Source organism: Acinonyx jubatus, chromosome B2 (genome assembly GCF_027475565.1).
Source record: "Acinonyx jubatus isolate Ajub_Pintada_27869175 chromosome B2, VMU_Ajub_asm_v1.0, whole genome shotgun sequence".
NCBI lineage: Eukaryota > Metazoa > Chordata > Mammalia > Carnivora > Felidae > Acinonyx > Acinonyx jubatus.
The window spans coordinates 44,679,999-44,699,815 of record NC_069385.1 but is presented as its reverse complement, the minus strand read 5'-3'; the positions used below and the strand labels follow the sequence as shown (position 1 = coordinate 44,699,815).

The 19,817-nt window shown below is 35.5% G+C and overlaps 1 protein-coding gene across 4 annotated transcripts in view; it reads right to left on the bottom strand.

Annotated features, from left to right (window-relative positions):
- The window catches only part of CEP85L (centrosomal protein 85 like), a 169,039-nt gene that overhangs the window by 34,847 nt on the left and 114,375 nt on the right, over nt 1–19,817 (bottom strand). For 2 of the 4 annotated variants that reach the window (XR_008298373.1, XM_053222328.1), the window contains exons 6-8: nt 8,853–9,032; nt 7,137–7,223; nt 1,086–1,238 (exon numbers count right to left, since the gene is read on the bottom strand). Coding sequence is in view for 3 of the 4 variants with exons in the window: in XM_053222328.1 (XP_053078303.1) it covers nt 1,086–1,238; nt 7,137–7,223; nt 8,853–9,032 (420 nt within the window). In the remaining variant the exon portion in view is untranslated. The remainder of the gene's footprint in view (nt 1–1,085; nt 1,239–7,136; nt 7,224–8,852; nt 9,033–19,817) is intronic. The other 2 variants (XM_027057011.2, XM_027057012.2) reach the window with 2 other exon arrangements.

Genomic DNA, 19,817 nt, shown 5'->3' with positions numbered 1-19,817 from the left:
CACATTGTCACCAACACGTGTTACTTTCTTTTTTCTTTTCTTTTTTTTTTTTATTAGCCAACCTAATGGTGTAAGGTGGTATGAACATGTGTTTTTACATCTATATTCCTCTCTGTTCCTGCTCATGCCAACTCCTGTGGTACTTTCTTTAGTTCCTTCCTGACATTATCCTCTCTCAGTCTTATAGACAGAGAATCCCTTGTAGGCCTAGAGTCTGCAAAATAATCACCCTCCATGGATTAAACCAACGATTCTCAACTGAGAGTGATTTCTCCCCCAAGGTGATATTTGGAAATTTTTGTAGACATTTTTGGTTTTGGGGAGGCAGGAGGGAAGGAGCAGTGCTACTGGCATCTAGCAGGTAGAGGCCAGAAATGCTCTTAAGCATCCTTTAATGCACAGGACAAAATCCTAGAACAAAAATTATCTACCCTTTAATGTCAATAGCACTGAGGTTGAGAATTTCATGATTAGAAAAACTGAAAAAGACTGAAGAGTAAGTTTCACAGATTTATAAATAAGGTTTTGGGAAGAAAGGCTTCACCAGAGTTGGTAGAAAGACTCTGGATAAGGTACTTGTAAAAAAGAAAAATGGTCAGAAGAGGTAAGAGGAGTGAATGGAGACCACAGACTAAGGTGTACGAATTTATGGAAAGGTTAAGATGAATGAAGAGAACAAATACCTGGAAAGACAGTCAAAAAACATCTTGTTGAGCCTTGGCTGAGCCAGAGATTATTGGGTAAAGCCAGAGAACATATGGTGCATGCATATATGTGTGGGATGGGGCTGAGACTGGTTCAGAAACTACCTTTTAGAGTAAAATGTTAAGTAAAAGAGTTAACATACAGGTTTTTCAGGCAAATAACCATATATTAATTAACAACAAGAAAGATACACTCATGCTTAAAGTTTCTAATGAAAGTTAATTCTAAAGACAGCAATTAAACACATCAATTTAATGTAATTAGCCAAATGTAGAACCAAAATTTTAAATTCTAAAAATTATGAAATTTCTAAAGAGTCAACCTAATAAAGTGGTTATGTTTTCAAGTCATTTAAAAGTGAGCATTTTATTTCATGTTACCTGAAGACTCTGACTCTGTACATCATCTAGAGTTGGAAGATCAGCCAGATACTTTTCCAAGGTCTCAATTCTTCTCTGCTTTTCTTTATTTTGTTCGGATTCCTTCTGACATTTCTTTTTCAGGCTACTGATATATCTATCTCTGGTTTTAAGCTAAAGAAAAAAGATTATGGATCTTCAGAGGTTTTGTACCATTAAAAAAAATAACAACAGAAGCAACAGTTCCAGGTTATAGTTTAGACTACCACCAACTCAGGTAAGATTCACCTTATTTCATCAATTCTAAGATTCACATTTTTAGAAACTGTCATATCACTGAAGTCAAGAAATTTTTTGAAATTTTTGTTTGCTTTTGCAACTGATGGCATCCTATGAACTGCAGTTAACCAGGTAGCAGGGATGACATAGCTTTTATTGCCTGCACATGTACAAACTTGGTCAAAGCTATTCATCTCTGTCATTTCAACACTGTGTATATGTTGCAACTATGGGCTGAGTTTGAATGATATTTAAAATACCTTAAAATATTACATTATAATTTGGCATGGAAAAAAAAGTTACGATCTGGAAAGACAAAGAAATAGAGCCACAGGGTTTAATTTAAGAATTTTAAATTTGAATTTTAAAATCAATGAAGCAAATATTCGTCTCTGGAGGGATGACTTCAATTTCTTATTTCTAACAAAGCTATATCCAAACATTTCATGTGAAATAAGAAAGGAAGATACCCGGGGCTCCTGGGTGTCTCAGTCAGGTTAGCGACTTTGGCTCAGGTCAGTGTGGAGCCTACTTGGGATTTCCTCTCTCTCCCTCTCTCTCTCTGCCCCTACCCCACCTTGCATGCATGATCTATCAAAATAAGTAAACTTAAAAAAAAAAAAAAAAAAAGGAAGGAAGGAAGATACCTAAAAGTAATTAAAGCTGTTTTGTTACTGACTTGCAAAGAAATTGTTTATCACGTACTCAAGAAATGCAATCAAAACCAGGAGAACGTACCAGATACTTGGAAAAAAGATATCACCAGATACTTGGAAAGAGATATGGGCACTAGTGAGACCAGTCCATACCTCAAGCCAAGACTACTGTTAAGGTATTTATTAGGTCATAATTGAATTTGCAACATTTTTTTCTCAAAGTTACATATGATAAAGGTTTGCCATACCACTGATGTCATTTTAGGATTGACAGAACATGTTAATTGAACACCTATTATAGAACACTACATGGTACACGATTCCAGTATATCTTAATTTGTGAAGGGTGAACCTCAGATTTTTATGTACTAATTTTTTCACCTTTCCACCTGAAATATATGATCTTTAAATTTCATAGCACAAATTCAAAGTTCTTTCATATTTCAGATCAATTACAAATAACATGTGTACACAGTTACCTAAAAAGTAAACTCCAGACTCTTATTCACCTTAAATTACTAGTCTTCCAAAAACTTACAGGTTTTTACATCCTTTTCCCATATTCACCAGGGAAATAAGTGTCAATAATTAGTAGTATAATAGTTCACTTTCCCAAATTTTATTAAAGCTAACACTTGTGCACAATCTGGTTTCTTTCATGTCTTATCTAATTTCTTTTAAGTCCACTGTGTAACAACTTTTATTAAAACAAGTTCAATTGGAAAAACAAATCACCTCTCCTTTCATCTATTCATTCCATCAACAACTTTAAGATATATTTATTAACTTGGGTAAAGAGCAACATTGATAAAATAGTTAAGTTCTAATATTTACTGGGGCTTTCTCTGGATTAAAGGCAAGTGTGATGCTGTGATAATTTGTGATCTTTCAGAACTCACAGGTTGTTGTGACTGGTAATCATCTGAAAGACCACATAATGCCATTCCCTTTTTTCTCCCCTTTTCTCTTTTTTTTATTGGAGGATAATTATCATGCAGTGTTATTTTAGTTTCAGGTATACAATAATTCAACAAATATATACATTCCTCAGTGCTCATCAAAGTAAGTGTATTCTTCACCCCCTTTATCTGTTTTACCCTCCAGCCACCCAACACACACTCGGCCTCTCTGGTACCACCAGTTTGTATTCTGTATTTAAGAGTCGGATGTTGGTTTCTCTCTTTTTCTTTTTGTTCATTTGTTTTGTTTCTTAAATTCCGTGTATGAGTGAAATCATATGGTATTTGTCTTTCTCTGACTGAGTTATTTCGCTTAGCATGATCTTCCCTACATCCATCTGTGTTGTTGCAAACAGCAAGAACTCATTCTTTTTCACGGCTGAGTATTATTTGGTTGTGTATATATGCCACATCTTCTTTACCCATTCATTTAACAGTAAACACTTGGGTTGCTTTCATATCTTGGCTATTGTTAAGTAATGCTGCAATAAACACAGGAGTACATGTATCTTTTTAAATTAGTGTTTTTGTTTTCTTTGGGTAAATACCCAGTACTGGGATTACTGGATCATATGGTAATTCTATTTTTAATTTTTAAGGAACCTTCATACTGTTTTCCAGAGGCTACACAAATGTGCAGAGCACAAGGGTTCTTTTTCCTCTTCATCAACACTTGTTATTTCTTACATTTTTGATTTCAGCTATTCTGACAGGTGTAAGGTGGTATCTCGTGGTATTGAATTTCTCTTACAAATGATATATCCAATAAGGAAGTTAATATTCAAAATATATAAAGAACTTATACAACTCAACACCAAAAAACCAAATAATATGATTAAAAAATAAGCAGAGGATGTGAACAGAAATTTTTCCAAAAAAGACATAAATTATTCCTTTTTTGAATATGAGGTCCAGAGATCTTTAGTGACTTAAGTACAAGTCACTGAGACACAGGTGGGATTCAAATATAAACCTCTGACTGAAAAGCCAATGTTCTTTCAGTTCTTTCATACTCCGCATAACCAAATTCCCCCAAATTCTCTAGCAACCATTTCTGCCTGTATTCCCCATCAACAAAGCCTATTCTTGCCTTAGCAAATGACCCTGTAAGTTACATAAATAAAAATAACCAGCCTATTTTTATTAATGTCGCCCCAATTTATATTTAATTTTTTAAGTGTCTTAAATGTGACACAACGATGTCCTCAAAGAGAAGCCAATGGAATAGGTTAGTCATGCTATCTTCTCCTGTGCAAAGATGTCCTAGTTTGCTTTTTTTTCTTTGGCTGGACAACTGTCTTCTTTGCTGTTGTGTCAAGCTTGCTGCCCTTGATCACAAATGTCTGCCAATACTCTCCTACTGGATACTGTTTATGCTATTTGTTGACCACAAGCTGATTACACATAATCACTAAGTCTGGGTTGTTGTTGTTGTTGTTGTTTTTTAAGCCCTGTTCACTGATGAGAAGCTCTTTTGTTTTGTTTTGTTTCGTTTTTAACTTAAAAGTTTTATGTTGGTTACTAAAATCTGAGCTCCAGTAATTACCTCCAGGTAAATCAGCTATCACCAAGAAATCTTCCCTATTCAATTTATAAAAGGTTACTTTTTTTTGTTCAAGGAAATATTATTTAGTATTGAGATTATTTCTAGAAGACAATAAGGAGGGCCCTGCTTTCAGAAGAGGTTTACAAACAAATATATTTTTATTTTAAATACAGTTATTAGAACAAAATAGATTACTGAGGAAATGTTTTCCTCTAAATTTTCTTATAAATAAACCATTATTATTAGAACAAAGCATCAGCTGTAGAGTTAAACCGTCCTGAATTTTACTCCTTGCTTTTCAATAATTTCTACCTACATCCAACTGGACAAATTATTCAACTTGTCTCAGAGCTTCAATTTGCTCAGTTTTTAAAATGGGGAGATAGTATATATCTGCCAGGATTTTTGTGAAGATTAGTTAACATTAAATGAAAAAATGCACTTAATGCACCTTCACATGCTATCTGGCATATACAAGAAAGAGCTTATCAAAAGGCAATTTCTGGGGCGCCTGCGTGGCTCAGTTGGTTAAGTATGTGACTTTGGCTCAGGTCATGATCTCACAGCTTGTGAGTTTGAGCCCCACATCAGGGTCTGTGCTGACAGCTCAGAGCCTGGCGCCTGCTTCGGATTCTGTGTCTCCATCTCTCTGTCCCTCCCCCAATTATGCTCTGTCTTTTTCTCAAAAATAAACAAACATTAAGGCACTTGTTGGGATGAGCACTGGGTGTTGTATGGAAACCAATTTGACAATAAATTATATTAAAAAATTTTTTTAAAGCAACTTCTATTTGTTACTTTTCACATTGAATGCTTTTCTGTTGTACTATCAGTCTTGATCAGGATAACAGAGAGAAAATGCAGAAGGAAACAATGCAGTCCAATCTCATGTGGGCCTCAAGTGCTGATCAGTTAATGTGCTACCCATGAGTCTATTTACTAGCTTCTACACTCCCTTCAAAAACTCACATCATCTCCATGGCCTCTGACACAAACTCTAACACCAACCCCCCTTCTGAATTTCTCTGGTATACACATTTCCATTCTCAACTGCCTCACTCCATATAGAGACTGTTCCTCTTTCCCAAAAGTAATTCTTCCATCTTGGCATCTGTTATCAACCTTTTCCTATTTTTCTCAGGAATTTGCTCTATCATACACTCGCTCTGACATCTTTAATATCTAATTTATTCTTATCTCACTCTTATCTCTCTTCTCTTCTCTCTTGGCAAAAATCACTTGAAAGCATTCATTCATTCATTCATTCATTCATTCATTCAATATGCCAGGCACCATGGCTGGTGTTACATATGCTACAGTGACAGACTGATACATCCCTGCTTTCCTAGAGCTTACAGAGAAATATTAAAATACAATGATTACTCAAAATTGTGTTAAGTACTAGAAAAACAAAACAAAATGCTCTAAACATACAAAAAGAAGGGGTTACAGGAGAAAGATATTTAAGCTGAGACTTGACAAAATAAATGGGTGAGTGAGTAGTGGGAGAAGAGAGTCGAGTATTAACCAGGCAAAGAAGAAATTCTGTGTAAAGACTCTGATACCAGAAACCAAGCCTGACCTGTTGGAGCAACTGTAAGCACTACACTGTGACACAGTGTACCAGAGGGAGACAGCTAGAGCCAAAGATTATAGTTAGGCAGGGCCCTTCTGGTCAGGGGAAGAATTTGATTCTTACTTTAAAGACAATGAGATGGCATTATTGGGTTTTATCAGGTAAGTCAAATGACTAGGTCTTCATTTTAAAAAGTTCAGTCCTCCACACGATCAAGAATGGGCTGGGAGGCTGTGGAGCAACTGGAACTCTCATGCATTGATAGAAGTGTTAAATGGTACAAGCACTGGGAGAACTCGGGTGGTCTTTCCTTTTCTTTCTACCTCACAGGTACATTTATTCACACCAGAAACAATACAGCACTTCTACAAATGTATAGCGATGTTCCACGTTCCCATCTAACAGAGCTTGCTGAAATTTAAAGCCAGCTGACCAGGTTCCATCTGATGTGTACTCCACGTAAAGCTGATTAATGATGACCATAAGCAGATGCAGGACTTGGAGCTTTCAAAGCTTTACTTCTTTTATGAGCACTCCTGATTTTATAAATGACGAAGCCCATCAACCTCATTCCTACCTCCAAATCTCTTGCTAAACTTAGGTACAGCAGGCCCCTAAGTGGGGATCTAAGCATTTTTATAAGGCTTTGAAGCATCTCAACACAGGATCACTGGCTCAGGATGCCCCAATCCATAAGGCCAACTCAGAAAGGTCACTAAGTGTGCAGAACTCAGGTAGTTTCTTGTAAGTGAAACCTCTATAGTATGAAATGTATGATTCAGAAATTCCACTGTTAGGAATTTACCAGGGAGAAAGGAAAATATTCATATAAAAAATGTCAGTTACAGGAATGTCTACAGCAGCCTTGTTGATAATTTCCCCAAAATGCAAACAATTCAAATATCCATTAACAAGAGAGTAGACACACCATGATATATCTATATAATACAATGCAACTCAGCAGTAGATAGGGACAAACTACCAATATATATACAACAATATGAATAAATATCAAAGGTATTAAGTGAAAGAAAACCAACACAAAAGAATACATACAGTATGACTCCATTTATATGAAGACCAAGAAGATTCAAAACTAATCTGTAGTGGTAACAGTGTTTCAGAAACAGGAAGGAAACTAGACTAGAAAGAAGCACAAAGGAATTTCTTGTGACTGAAATGTTTGCTTATTAAGTAAACTCTATGCCCAACATGGGGTTCAAACCCATGACCCTGAGATTAAGAGTTGCATATTCTACTGACTGAGCCAGCCAGGCACTCCTAGTGATTGAGAGGTTTTGATTTGACTATATATAAATTATGCTTCAATTTAAAGAAAATATAATAAATAAAATACACGGAATTGTAACAATAACAACAACAAAAAAAGTGACTGGAGACAGAGAGGAAAGCAGACAGGCAGGGAAAGATTGGATTCAGAGACACCAATGAAGAGGCCCTTAAAAAAGCTTTTGCCAAGAGATGATAACTTGGACCACTCTGGTAGTGTTAGATGGATTGTATATATATTTAGGAGACCGTCTTAATGTTGGCAAGGTTTCCAGCATGCATGAGTAACTGAATATACAGTAATGAACACTAAAGAAAATTTTGTTTTATATTATTTAGGAAGAAGAGGGCACTCAGAAGGCAAAATAAGAATTGTCTTTTGTACATGAACAGCTTGAAATATTTTTCAAGTAACAAAAGATGAGAAAAATCTAGATAAGACATAAAAATATATTTTAAAGTCTGTATCCACCGAATCATCGTAATTTGCACACAATCTTTCAATTAACAAATCTCAGGTGAGAAAATATTTTAGTCCCTCCCACATCTATAGAACCAATAAATATTTTCTTAGCTCCCTCCAGATTATGGTATTGCACGGAGCCCCCAAAATACAGAAAAGAAACAAGAAACAGGTACCTAAGTTATTTTCAAGTTAGCCAACATAAAATACATCATACAGCTAAGAGAAACCATGTACATTTTTGTCAGGTTTTGGAAGATCCAAAATTTAACTCACATGTATACATATACAAACACACAAAAATGTCAACTGAGTGCTCTATTAATAACTCCAAACATGCCTGCAGAAATCACGGTGACTGTTTCAAGATCACTTGAATGGAAGTTTCAATTAATAGAATAATAAGCTGGGCATATCAAGAGTCTAAAACCAGTTCTGCAACTAAGTAGCAGCTTAAGGATCTATGCTTCTTCAGTAAATTAGGACTAGCAGGTAATCTACTCGATCTTTAATGACACTATAATGGAATGAAAGGAAATACAAAAATACTTTAATAAAGGTAGAAAGGTCAAATAAATATAAGGATATATCACATGCATAAAGATTTTGTTTTTTCACTACTTGTTCTGAATCAGGGGCTTCAGCTTAAATAACTTTAAGTCATGTTCTTATGAAAAAAGACCACTTCATTTACCAATCCTTCATACTCAACAAGACAAAGAAACAGGGACCCAAAAAAAGAGAAGAAAAAGTTATTTGTGTCACATCTCAGTGTAGGCAACAAACTTAAAAAAAGTTTCACTACTAGTTAGCAAGTAATATACTGCGGCATTTTTAATCCCTCAAGAAAATCTCTAGATTTTTGTAGACGGCACAGACTTTCTTAAAAGTTACTACAAAACTAATCATTTTAATCTAAGTGTACAACCTGGTATAACACCTAAAATATAGTAGATGACAAAGAATTATATGTTGAAGCAATGTTATTGACCTAATTCAACTTTATTAAAAATATCTACCTTTTCCTCCAGTTTCTTCTTTTCTTCACTAAATTGGCTTATTCTTTGTTTGAGAAACTGGTTGAGCTGTAAAACCTCTTTTTCAGTAGATGCAAGCTTTTGCTCAAGTTCCTCTTGCTGGGAATGGGATACTGACTGATCACAAAATGGAGTTTGGAGTGAACTGTTCTCATACTGTGGCTATCAGGAAAGAAAAAAATAAAACAGGTTAAAGATTTACTTGTCCTGAAAAAATGGAAAGAAACTGGAAATAAGGTATTGTACAGAGAGTGTATATATATAGGCTTCTGCAACAGACAGCCCTTGGCATGAATCCCAGCTCTCCCACTTCCTAGTTATGTGCCATGATTAAATCACATTACTTACTTACCAATGCCAAACCTGTCTTCTCATCTATAAATCAGAAATAATAAAGTCTACCTTGCAGTGTTTTTTTTTGAAGAACAGAGATAAAATACATAAAGTTCCTAACACATAAAGAAAAGCTTAATAAAGGCAAGGTTTTTGGTTAAAAAGTATAATTAGAGACATAATTAATACATTAAACAGAAATGAAAGGTCTAGGGAGATAAAAACTAAAGAACTAATTCTTCACAGGTGAGCATTTCCAGCTAATATTAAACTCAGTAAGTAATTTTTGAGAGGGACAAAGAGAGTGCATGCGCACAAGCATGGGGTGGGGAGGGGGTGGGCAAAGAGAAAGGGAGAGAGAATCTCAAGTGGGCTCCATGCCCAGCGCAGAGCCTAACACAGGCTCAAGAACACGACTATGAGATCATGGCCTGAGCTGAAATAAGAGTCAGACACTCAACCGACTGAGGCACCCAGGTGCCCCATCAATAAGTATTAATTTTTTCCTCGAACTAGAATGTAAGGTCCATGAAAGCAGGAATTATTGTCCATCTTAGTTGCCCTTATATCGCTATTTCCTAGAATAATCACTGGCATAAAATAAGAGCTCAAAAAATAATTGCTGATTGAACAAATGCATCCTTGTTTCTATGAGCGAGGTTTTATAAGGAATTCAGGTTAGATCTTTCCCCTACCGTGCAGCATTATAATCAGGAAAAGGCAGACAGAAAATACAAATATTTCCTCAAAAAATTAAAATGTTCTAAGTACTGTAAAAGATACCAATAATGTGAAAGTAAACAGACAATTTATTTTTCCACTTAACACATATTTACTTAAGCACATATATTAAGAATTGTGTACTAGGGATTCTACAGTTAATAAAGCAAGGTCTCAGCAGTTTAATAAAGTATCACACAAAGAAAGACAATGAAAACTGTCTAAGTGCAAAGACAGTCGTACTGTAGTACCTATGGAAAGGTTTTACAGGAAGTGAACTTGAACTAGCCCTTGAAGAACTCATACTTCACCAAAGGAGGAGTTATAATTCAAAAATTATACAAGTAGCATTTATCGTGTGCTGAGTATTTCAAAGATGACAGACTCTACCACTGTCCTTTAAAAACTCAAATTCTAATCAGAGGCATCAGAGAAACCCTCAGATGATTATATATATATAGGGCACCATACAATATGGTAGCCAAAGAAAAGTCGTTTTAAGTAAAAAGAATGGGGAGGTGGGAGGACAAATGAAGACAACATTGGGAGAATGAGGAAAAAGCCTTTTCTGGGAGGTGGCTTTTGAGATACCCTTTGAAAATAAGGAGGATTCTGGCAGAAATGGAGAAAGGAAGAGCTCAGGTCATGCATGATCTCATGGTTCATCAGATGGAGCCCCACATCGGGCTGTGCTGAGCATGCTGAGCCTGGCTGGGATTTTCTTTCCCTCTCTCTCTTCCCCTCTCCTGCGTGCTCTCTCATATTCTCTTTCTCAAAATAAATAAATACAACTTAAAAAAATAAATAAATGGAATATATACAGAGAACACCCATCGCTGTTTAAAGTATGGATTATAAGAGGGAGGATGGATATAAGGGGAAATTTAAAAATCTATGTGGGACCATACTGTTGTATAATCACAAGATTCAGAGTTAAATCTTAACTCATAGGAAATGAGTTAAGACCATAAAACCACTGGTTATAAAACCAGTGATGGTTTTATAACAACAAAGTAACATGATTTAAGAAGATTGTGAACTCTGTTTTGTAAATCTCTGTATTCCCTGGCATTTAGCCCAGTAGGCAGACTCTCAATAACTGTTTGTTTATTTATTTATTAATGTTTATTTGTTCTTGAGAAAGAGTCAGAACATGAGTGGGGGAGGGGAAGAACGAGAGAGGGACACAGAATCTGAAGCAGGCTCCAGACTCTGAGCTGTCAGCAGAGCCCGATGTGGGGCTCAAACTCACAGACCCGGAGATCATGACCTGAGCCGAAGTTGGATGCTCAACCGAATGAGCCACCCAGGTTTCCCAACTCTCAGTAACTTTTGATTGAAGGGAAAAGAAAAGAGTAAAGAGAACAAGAGAGTGCTACAACCACTGGAAGCAGTGGACAACAGGAATTAGAGGATACTGAGAATGGATGAATGGATATGAATATGTCACTTTCAGAAATTATTCTAACCTACTTAGCTGATAAAAAAGAGGAGTTAAACAAGAGCATGGAGAACAGAATGAAGAAAGTCTGGAAGTAGAATTGAGAGGATTTAGAGAAAATTATTTTTTAAGAAGTGTACAGACAGGAAATGTTAGATAACTAAGGTTTGAGATTTTTAGTCGAGTAACAGGGAAGATCCTATTCTGAGCCAAAGCAAGAAGGTCATATAGGAGAACAGCTCTAAGCAGATGTACTTAATTACAATTAGAGCTTATTAAGATTATCATTTGAACATACAAATAGAGAGGAAGTTAGAGAGATGGGTCTAAAATTCAGAAAGATGGGTGGGCCAGGATAGGAAACTAAAAAAAAAAAAAAAATAACACAGACTTATAGTTTATAATCTGGCATGTAATGAGCTCAGAAATTTCCATTCCATCTGTTTTATTAACAAGTGGAAAAAGCTGAACACACTGAAAAATCAACAATTCTTCTTAGATATATCAGAAGTAAGGTCACAGGGTAAACTTCTGCCCCCTAAATTGGAGAGACAGATGAATATAGAAAGTCACAGTTACTAGAACAAAATCCTCCTTGCAACCAATGCTGGAATGGGAAAACCAGAACTGAAGTTGATGAATTGCTAGAGGCTCAGAATGGACAATTCTGAGAGTCAAAAACTCCAAGGGAGATCTAGTCATAGGAGACACTCAACCTTTTTGAGTTTTACTGCCACGAGCTCTATCAGGTCCTCACAGTGATTAATTATCAGGGGAAAATCTCTTCATGTTTATAGCAGGAAGAGGATAAAACGAACCATTTGGAAATACACCAGAACACTACATTCTTCTTAACAAGACCTGTCTTCAGTAGAAACTATTAAACTAGAGACTACCCTACCTAGAAGGGAACTAACCTACCTAGAAGAGAAATATTCAATTCTAGTTGTCTCTAGCTATCCTATCTCACTTAAGGGTAGGAAAGAAAGAGACAGAAGCACTCATTAAGTTCAGAGTCCAAAATCACAGGCTCACAAAAAGACTAACACCTAACCAAAGGACTACATAATACTTCTCTCTACACCTTACCATTATATTATTATTTACCACATTTCCTTTTACCTAGTACATCTGATCTAACTTTCAACAAAAAATTACAAGGCACACTAAAAGACAAAATCACAGCTGGACAGACTAAATAAGCAACAGAACCAGAGTCAGATATGACAGGAATGTTGGAATTATTAGACCGAAAAATGTTTAAGACTATGATCAATATAGGGCATTAATGCTAAGGCAGAAAACAGGCAAGAACATATGGTTAATGTAATAAGCACAGAGGTGGCTATCCTTAGAATAAAAAATAAATTTTAGAGATCAAAAATGCTGTAACAGATATAAAGAAGGTCTTTGATGGGCTCATCAGTTGACTGAACACAGTTCAGGAAACAATCTTAGAGCTTGAGGATATGACAAGAAACTTCCAAAACTAGAGAACAAAGAGAAAAAACACTGGAAAAAATAAAATAGAATATCAAAGAACTGTGAGATAACTACAAAGGGTATATAACAATACAAGGAGAAGAAAGGAATGAAAACAGCATTTGAAACAAAAATGACTGGGAATTTCCCCAAACTGTCAACTACCACATCTCAGATTCAGGAAGCTCAGAGATCAAGCAAAATAAATTCCAAAAAACTACATCGAGGCATATTATACTTAGATTTCTGAAAATCAAAGATAAAAAAAATATCTCGAAATAAACCAGAGGAAAAAACACCTTATCTCCAGACAGGCTAACATAACAGTTGTATCTGACTTCTCAGAAACTGTGCAAACAAGAAGAAAGTAGAGTGAAATATTTTGTGTTGAGAGAAAAAAACCCACCAACCTGTAATTCTATACTCTGAAATTATTCTTCAAAGGTGAAGAAGTAAAGGTTTTCTCAAACAAAGTTGACGGAATTTGTTGCCAATGGACTTGGCTTGGAAGAAATGTTAAAAGGAAGTTCCTCAGAGAGAAGGAAAATGATATAGGTCAGAAACTCAAATCAAATCAAAGCAAATAAAAGCTTTTATTTGTCTTAATCTAATAGATATGCTTATTCAAAAATAATGGCAACAATGTGTTCACTTAGTGTGTGTTTGTGTGTGTGTATGCTTAAGTGAAATGAATGACAGCAATGATACAAGAAAAAGGAAGGAAGATTTAGTAGTACTTAATTATTACAAGGAATTTGCACCACTCATGAAAGGTACAGTGTTATCTGCAAGCAGACTTGGGTTGGTTGTAAGTGTATATTGCAAACTCTAGGGCAACCACTAAAAAAAGAAGTGTAATCTATATGCTAAGAAAGGAGAGAAAATGGAATTATATTAAATGCTCGAGTAAAAGCACAGAAGGCAGACAAAGTGTGGAAGACAAAAATAGGGACAAAGAACAAGAGCAAAAAAAACAGTAACAAACATGGTTGGTTTTAACCCAACTGTATCAATAATCACTTTAAATGTAAATAGTATAAATACATCAACTGAAAGACAGAGACTGCCTCAATGGGTCCTAAAACAAGACCTGACTATATGCTCCCTACAAGAAACCCACACTAAAAATAATGACACACACAGATTAAAAGCAAAGGGATGGAAAGAGATACGTCATGCTAACTTCTCATCAAAAGAAAGTAGAATAGCTATATTAATTTCAGAAAAAGCAGACTTTACAGCTAGGAAAGTTATCAGGAACCAAAATGAACATTACATGAAAGGGTCAATACTCCAAGAAGCCTGAGCAATCCTTAATGTGTATATGCTTAACAACACAGCAGCAACATATGTGCTGTAAAAACTGAGAGAGCTACAGGAGAAACAAATGAATCTACTATAATAACTGGAGACTTTAACAACCCTCTATCAGAAATGAACAGACCCATCAAGTAGAAAATTACTAAGAACACAGTTGAACTAAACAGCATCAACAATTGCCTGGATGTAATTGACATGTATAGACTACTTCAGATTACACATTCTTCTCAAGCTCATACAGAACATTTACCAAAATAGACCACATTTTGGGTGATAAAACATGTCTTAACAAATTTAAAAGAAGAAGGATCAAACAATATATGCTCTCAAACCATAATGTAATTAAACTAGAAATCAACAGAAAGGTAGCTATAAAAATCCCAAAATACTTGAAGATTAAATAGTACACTTCTAGATAACTTATGGATCAAAGAAGAAATATCAAGAGAAATTTTAAAATATTCTGTACTAAAGGGAAATGAAAATACAGATTATCTAAAATTTGTGAGATGTAATTAAAGCAGTGCTTTGAGGGAAATTTATAACGTGAAGTGCATATATTAGAAAACAAGAAAGGCTTAAAGTCAATTTTCTAAGCTTCCACATTAGAAACTAGACACAGAAAAATAAATCCAAAATACAGAAGAATAAAAATTAAAGCAGAAATCAATGAAACTGAAAACAGGAAATCAATATAGAAAATCAACAAAATCAAAACTCATTCTGGAAAAGATCTATAAAATCAATAACCTTCTAGTTCAGGCTAACTAAGAAAAAAGAAAGAAGACACAAATTTATTAATATCAGATTTTAAGGGCAAACATCACTACAGATCCCATGGACATTAAAAAATATAATAAAGGATTACTATGAACAACTTTATGCCAATAAATTTGATGACCTAGATGAAATAGACTAATTTCTTGAAAACCACCACCTGCCAAAACTCATACAAGAAATAAATAATCTGAAGAGGCCAATTAAAGAAATTAAATCAATAATTAATCACTTTCTAACACAGAAAGCACCAGGCCCAGATGGGTTTACTGGTGAATTCTACCAAGCATTTAAAAATGTAAGAAATCAGGGGCTCCTGGGTGGCTCAAGTCAGTTGGGTGTCCAACTTCAGCTCAGGTCATGATCTCACGGTCCGTGAGTTCAAGCCCCGTGTCAGGCTCTGTGCTGACAGCTCAGAGCCTGGAGCCTGTTTCAGATTCTGTGTCTCCCTCTCTCTCTGACCCTCCCCCATTCATGCTGTGTCTCTCTCTGTCTCAAAAATAAATAAACGTTAAAAATAAAAAATTTTTAAAAAAAATAAAAAAATAAAAATGGAAGAAATTATACCAACTTTCTACAATCTCTTCCAGATACAGAAGCAGAAGGAATACTTCTAACTCATTCTATGAGGCCACAATTACCCTAATACCAAATGAGACAAAGACATTACAAGAAAACCATAAGGGCATCTGCCTGGCTCACTTGGAAGAGTATGCGACTTTTGATCTCAGTGTCATGAGTTCAAGCCCCACGTTGTGTGTAGAGATTACTAAAAAAATAAAAAAAAATAAATAAATAAAATTGTTTTAATTTTTAAAAAAAGAAAGCTACAGACCAATATTTTACATAAATGGATCCTCAAAAAAATAGCAAACTGGATCTAACAATGTATAAAAAGAATTATTCACCCTGACCAACTGAAATTTATCCCAGCAATTTAGGCTGGTTCAACATTCAAAAATCAATTAATGTAATCCATCATATCAACAGTCTACAGAGGAAAAAACATTATGATCATATCAATTAAATGTAGAAAATAATTTTGACAAAATTCAACACTCATTCATGCTAAAAACTATAACCAAACTTGGAATAGAGGCAAACTTACTAAACTTGATAAAGAACATCTAGAAAAAAACTATAGCTAGCAGCAGTTAATGGTAAGAAACTTGAAGCTTCATCAGGAACAAGGCAAGGATGTTCCTCCCACCACTGATTTTCTACACTGTATTGGAAATCCTAGGGAATGCAATAAAACAAGAGAAGGATATAAAATGTATGCTAGTTGGGCAGAAAAAAGAATTAAAACAGTTTTGTTCACAGATGATATAATCACTTATTTAGAAAATCCAAGAAAACAGACCAAAAAAAACCAAAACAAAAACAAACAAACAAAAAAAACCAAAAAACCCACCTCCTGAAACTAATAGGAAAATAATACCTACGTTGCAAGAAACAAGATTAATATATGAAAGACAGGTGTTTTCCTATATGCCAGCAATGAACAAGTAGAATTTGAAATTTAAAACACATTGGCATTTACATTAGCACCCCCAAAATGAAATAAGTATAAATGTAACAAAGTACAAGATATAAGGAAAGTTACAAAACTCTGATCAAAGACACCAAAGAAGGATGAAATAAACAAAGAGATATTCCATGTCCACAGACAGACTCAATACTGTCAAGATGTTAAGTTTTACCCAACTTAATCCATAGATTCAATGCAATCTCAGGCAAATCCAAACAAGTTATTTTGTGGGTAGCAACAAACTGATTGTAAAGTTTCTATGAAAAAACAAAAGACCCAGAATAGTCAACATAATATTGAAGGAAAAGAACAAAAGATGCAGGACTGACCACCTGATGTCAAGACTTACAATAAATCTACAGTAATCTAGAGTGTATGGCATTGAGGAAAGACCAAACAGGTCAGTGGAAAAGAAATGAAAGCCTAGAAATAGATCCACATACAAATACAATGGAGCAAAGAAAGTCTTTTCAACAAATGATGCTGGAACAATGGGACATCTATATGCAAGAAAATGAATCTAGACACAGGCTTTACACTTTTCACAAAAATTAACACAAAATGGACTACAGACCTGTTAAAATGGAAAACTATAAAACCCCTAGAAGATAACATAGAAAAAAACCTAGATATGACAATAACTTTTAGATACACTACTAAAGGTAAGATCCATAAAAGAAACAAATGGGGACACCTGGGTGGCTCAGTTGGTTAAGCATCCAACTCTTGATTTTGGCTCAGGTCATGATCTCATGGTTCATGGGATTGAGCCCCGCATTGGGCTCTGTGCTGACAGCATGGAGCCTGCTTGGATTCTCTCTTTCCCTCACTCACTGCTTGTGCTCTTGCTTTCTCTCTCAAAATGAATAAACATTTTTTTAAATGTTTAAAAAAAAAGAAACAAATGATAAGCTGGATTTCATTAAAAATTTAAGCTCTGCAGAAGACATTATCAAGAAAATGAGAAGATAAGCCACATACTGGCAGAAACTATTTGTAAAAGACACATATGATGAAGGATATGTATCCAAACTATACAAAGAACTCCTAAAACTCAACAATAAAAAACAACACAAATTTTAAAAATGGGGGAATGACCTGAACAAACAGTTATCTCACTGAAGAAAATATACAGATGACAAATAAACATATGAAAAGATGTTCAAAATCAAATGTCTTTAGGGTATTGCAAATTGAAACAACAATGAGCTACCTACCACTATATACCTATTAGAATGGCCAAAATCAAAAACTCTGCACACCAAATGCTGGTGAGGATATGCAACAGAAACTTTTGTTTATTACTGGAGGGAATGCAAAGTAATATAACCACTTTGAAAGACATCTTGGCAGTTACTTAAACATACTCTTACCATACGATCCAGCAATTGTGTTCCTTGGTATTTACCCAAGGAAATATTTACCCAAGGAAATATTTACCCAAGGAAAATATTCATATTTTCTATGAATAGAAAATATGCTACATAAATACACAAAAAGCTTCACATGAAAGTTTACAGCAGCTTTATTCATATTTGCCAAAACTTTAAAATAACTAAAATTTCCTTCAGTAGATGAGTGGATAAATAAACTATGGCACATACAGGCAATGGGATATTATTCAGCACTAAAAAGAAATAAGCTATCAATATGATGATGGGGCACCCTGGGTGGCTCAGTGGTTGAGCATCTGATTCTTGAATTTGGCTCAGGTCATAATGCCAGGGTTGTGGGATCAAGCCCCACACCTCAGGCTCTGTGCTGAGCATGGGGCTGCTTGGGATTTTCCATCTCTCTCTCTCTCTGCCCAGCACTCACCCTACTTGCCCACGTGCATGCATGCCTGCACGCTCTCTCTCTCAAAAAAAAAAAAAAAAAAAACCACAGAAGAAACTTAAATGTGTGTCATGAGGTGAAAGAAGCCAATCTGAAAGGTTATATACTGTATGATTCCAACTATATCACATTCTGGAAGAGGCAAAACTATGGAGACAGTTAAAAGATTGGTTGTTGCCAGAGGTTAAAGGAGAGGAGGGATTGAACAGGTAGAGCACAGAGTTTTAGGGCAGTGAAACTATTCTGTACGATACTACAATAATGCATATGGGTCATTATACATTTGTCCAAATTCACAGAATTGTAACACCAAGTGTGAACCTCAATGTAATCTACGGCCTTTGGGTGATGATAATGGGTCAATACAGGTTCAACTGTAACAAAGATATCCTGTGACAGAGGATGTCAACAGTGGAGAAAGCCGTAGGTATGTGGGGGCACAGGATATATGAGAACTCTGTACATTCTGCTCAATTTTGCTGTGAACCTAAAACTGTTCTAAAATATAAAGTTTATTAATTTTACAAATAAGTTAATACAGATGTTTCTACTACAAAGAAATATTCCTGGAAAAGCACTCAAAAACGAAGCACTAAAAATAGGGCTTAAGGGAAAAGGAAAGGCAATAGTCCATTCAAAGACTATGCAACTTAAACCAGATTACTAATCAAAATAGTAACTGGGGAGAAGAGTTGAACTTCTTGGGCAGGCAGTCACAGTTAATATTAAATGCTGGCATCACTTTAATTAGAGCAGGTCTGGTGGGTATTGAGATGATAGAGGTAGAACTCTGCAATATGGGGACTACATTCAGGTGGGTAGGAGGCAACACGACCTGCCAGGAACTGAAGCTGCTAAAGGAGGGAGTGCATGTCTCAAGGCAGTACAGTACAATTTTCTGAAAATGAAACTTGAAGAGACTTTTGCTGCCAAGGCAGCAGGTGAGCCTAGGCCTGTTCTGCAGCCTGCCGAAGATTCTAATTTTACTCACACTATTCTAAATCCCCTTGCCCGGAAAAACAAAACAAAAACCACATATGAACCAATGAGACCTGAAAACTATACCGACCTCATTGTACCATTCATGTATGAGCAAATCTGCACTACAGAAATGTGTTTCATAACAAGACAAATTATAGAACTTTACATGAAATTAAGCAGACAGAAAGAGAAAAGCCTGAAGCCAGAACTGCTTTAAGCCCTTAAATTGCTTTTTCAGCCAGAGTGTCTTACAACCACTGAGTCTGTGAAGAAAGCGGGTCTTCCCTTCATTTCTATAACAATACGCAACCCCCACTCCCACACCCCTCCACCATGCTCCTTCACAACTTGTGCTCTTTTACTGACTCTAAAATACTGCTGTTCCCTGTCCTTACTTACGGGTCCCATTTTCTTCACTCCCTGGAAGAAGTGATCATGTCCAAGCTTCAACCACCACCTGGGTGGACTGACAAGTCCTATATTTCTAACCTCTCCCTTAGACCTACCTATGAATATCAGCCTCATT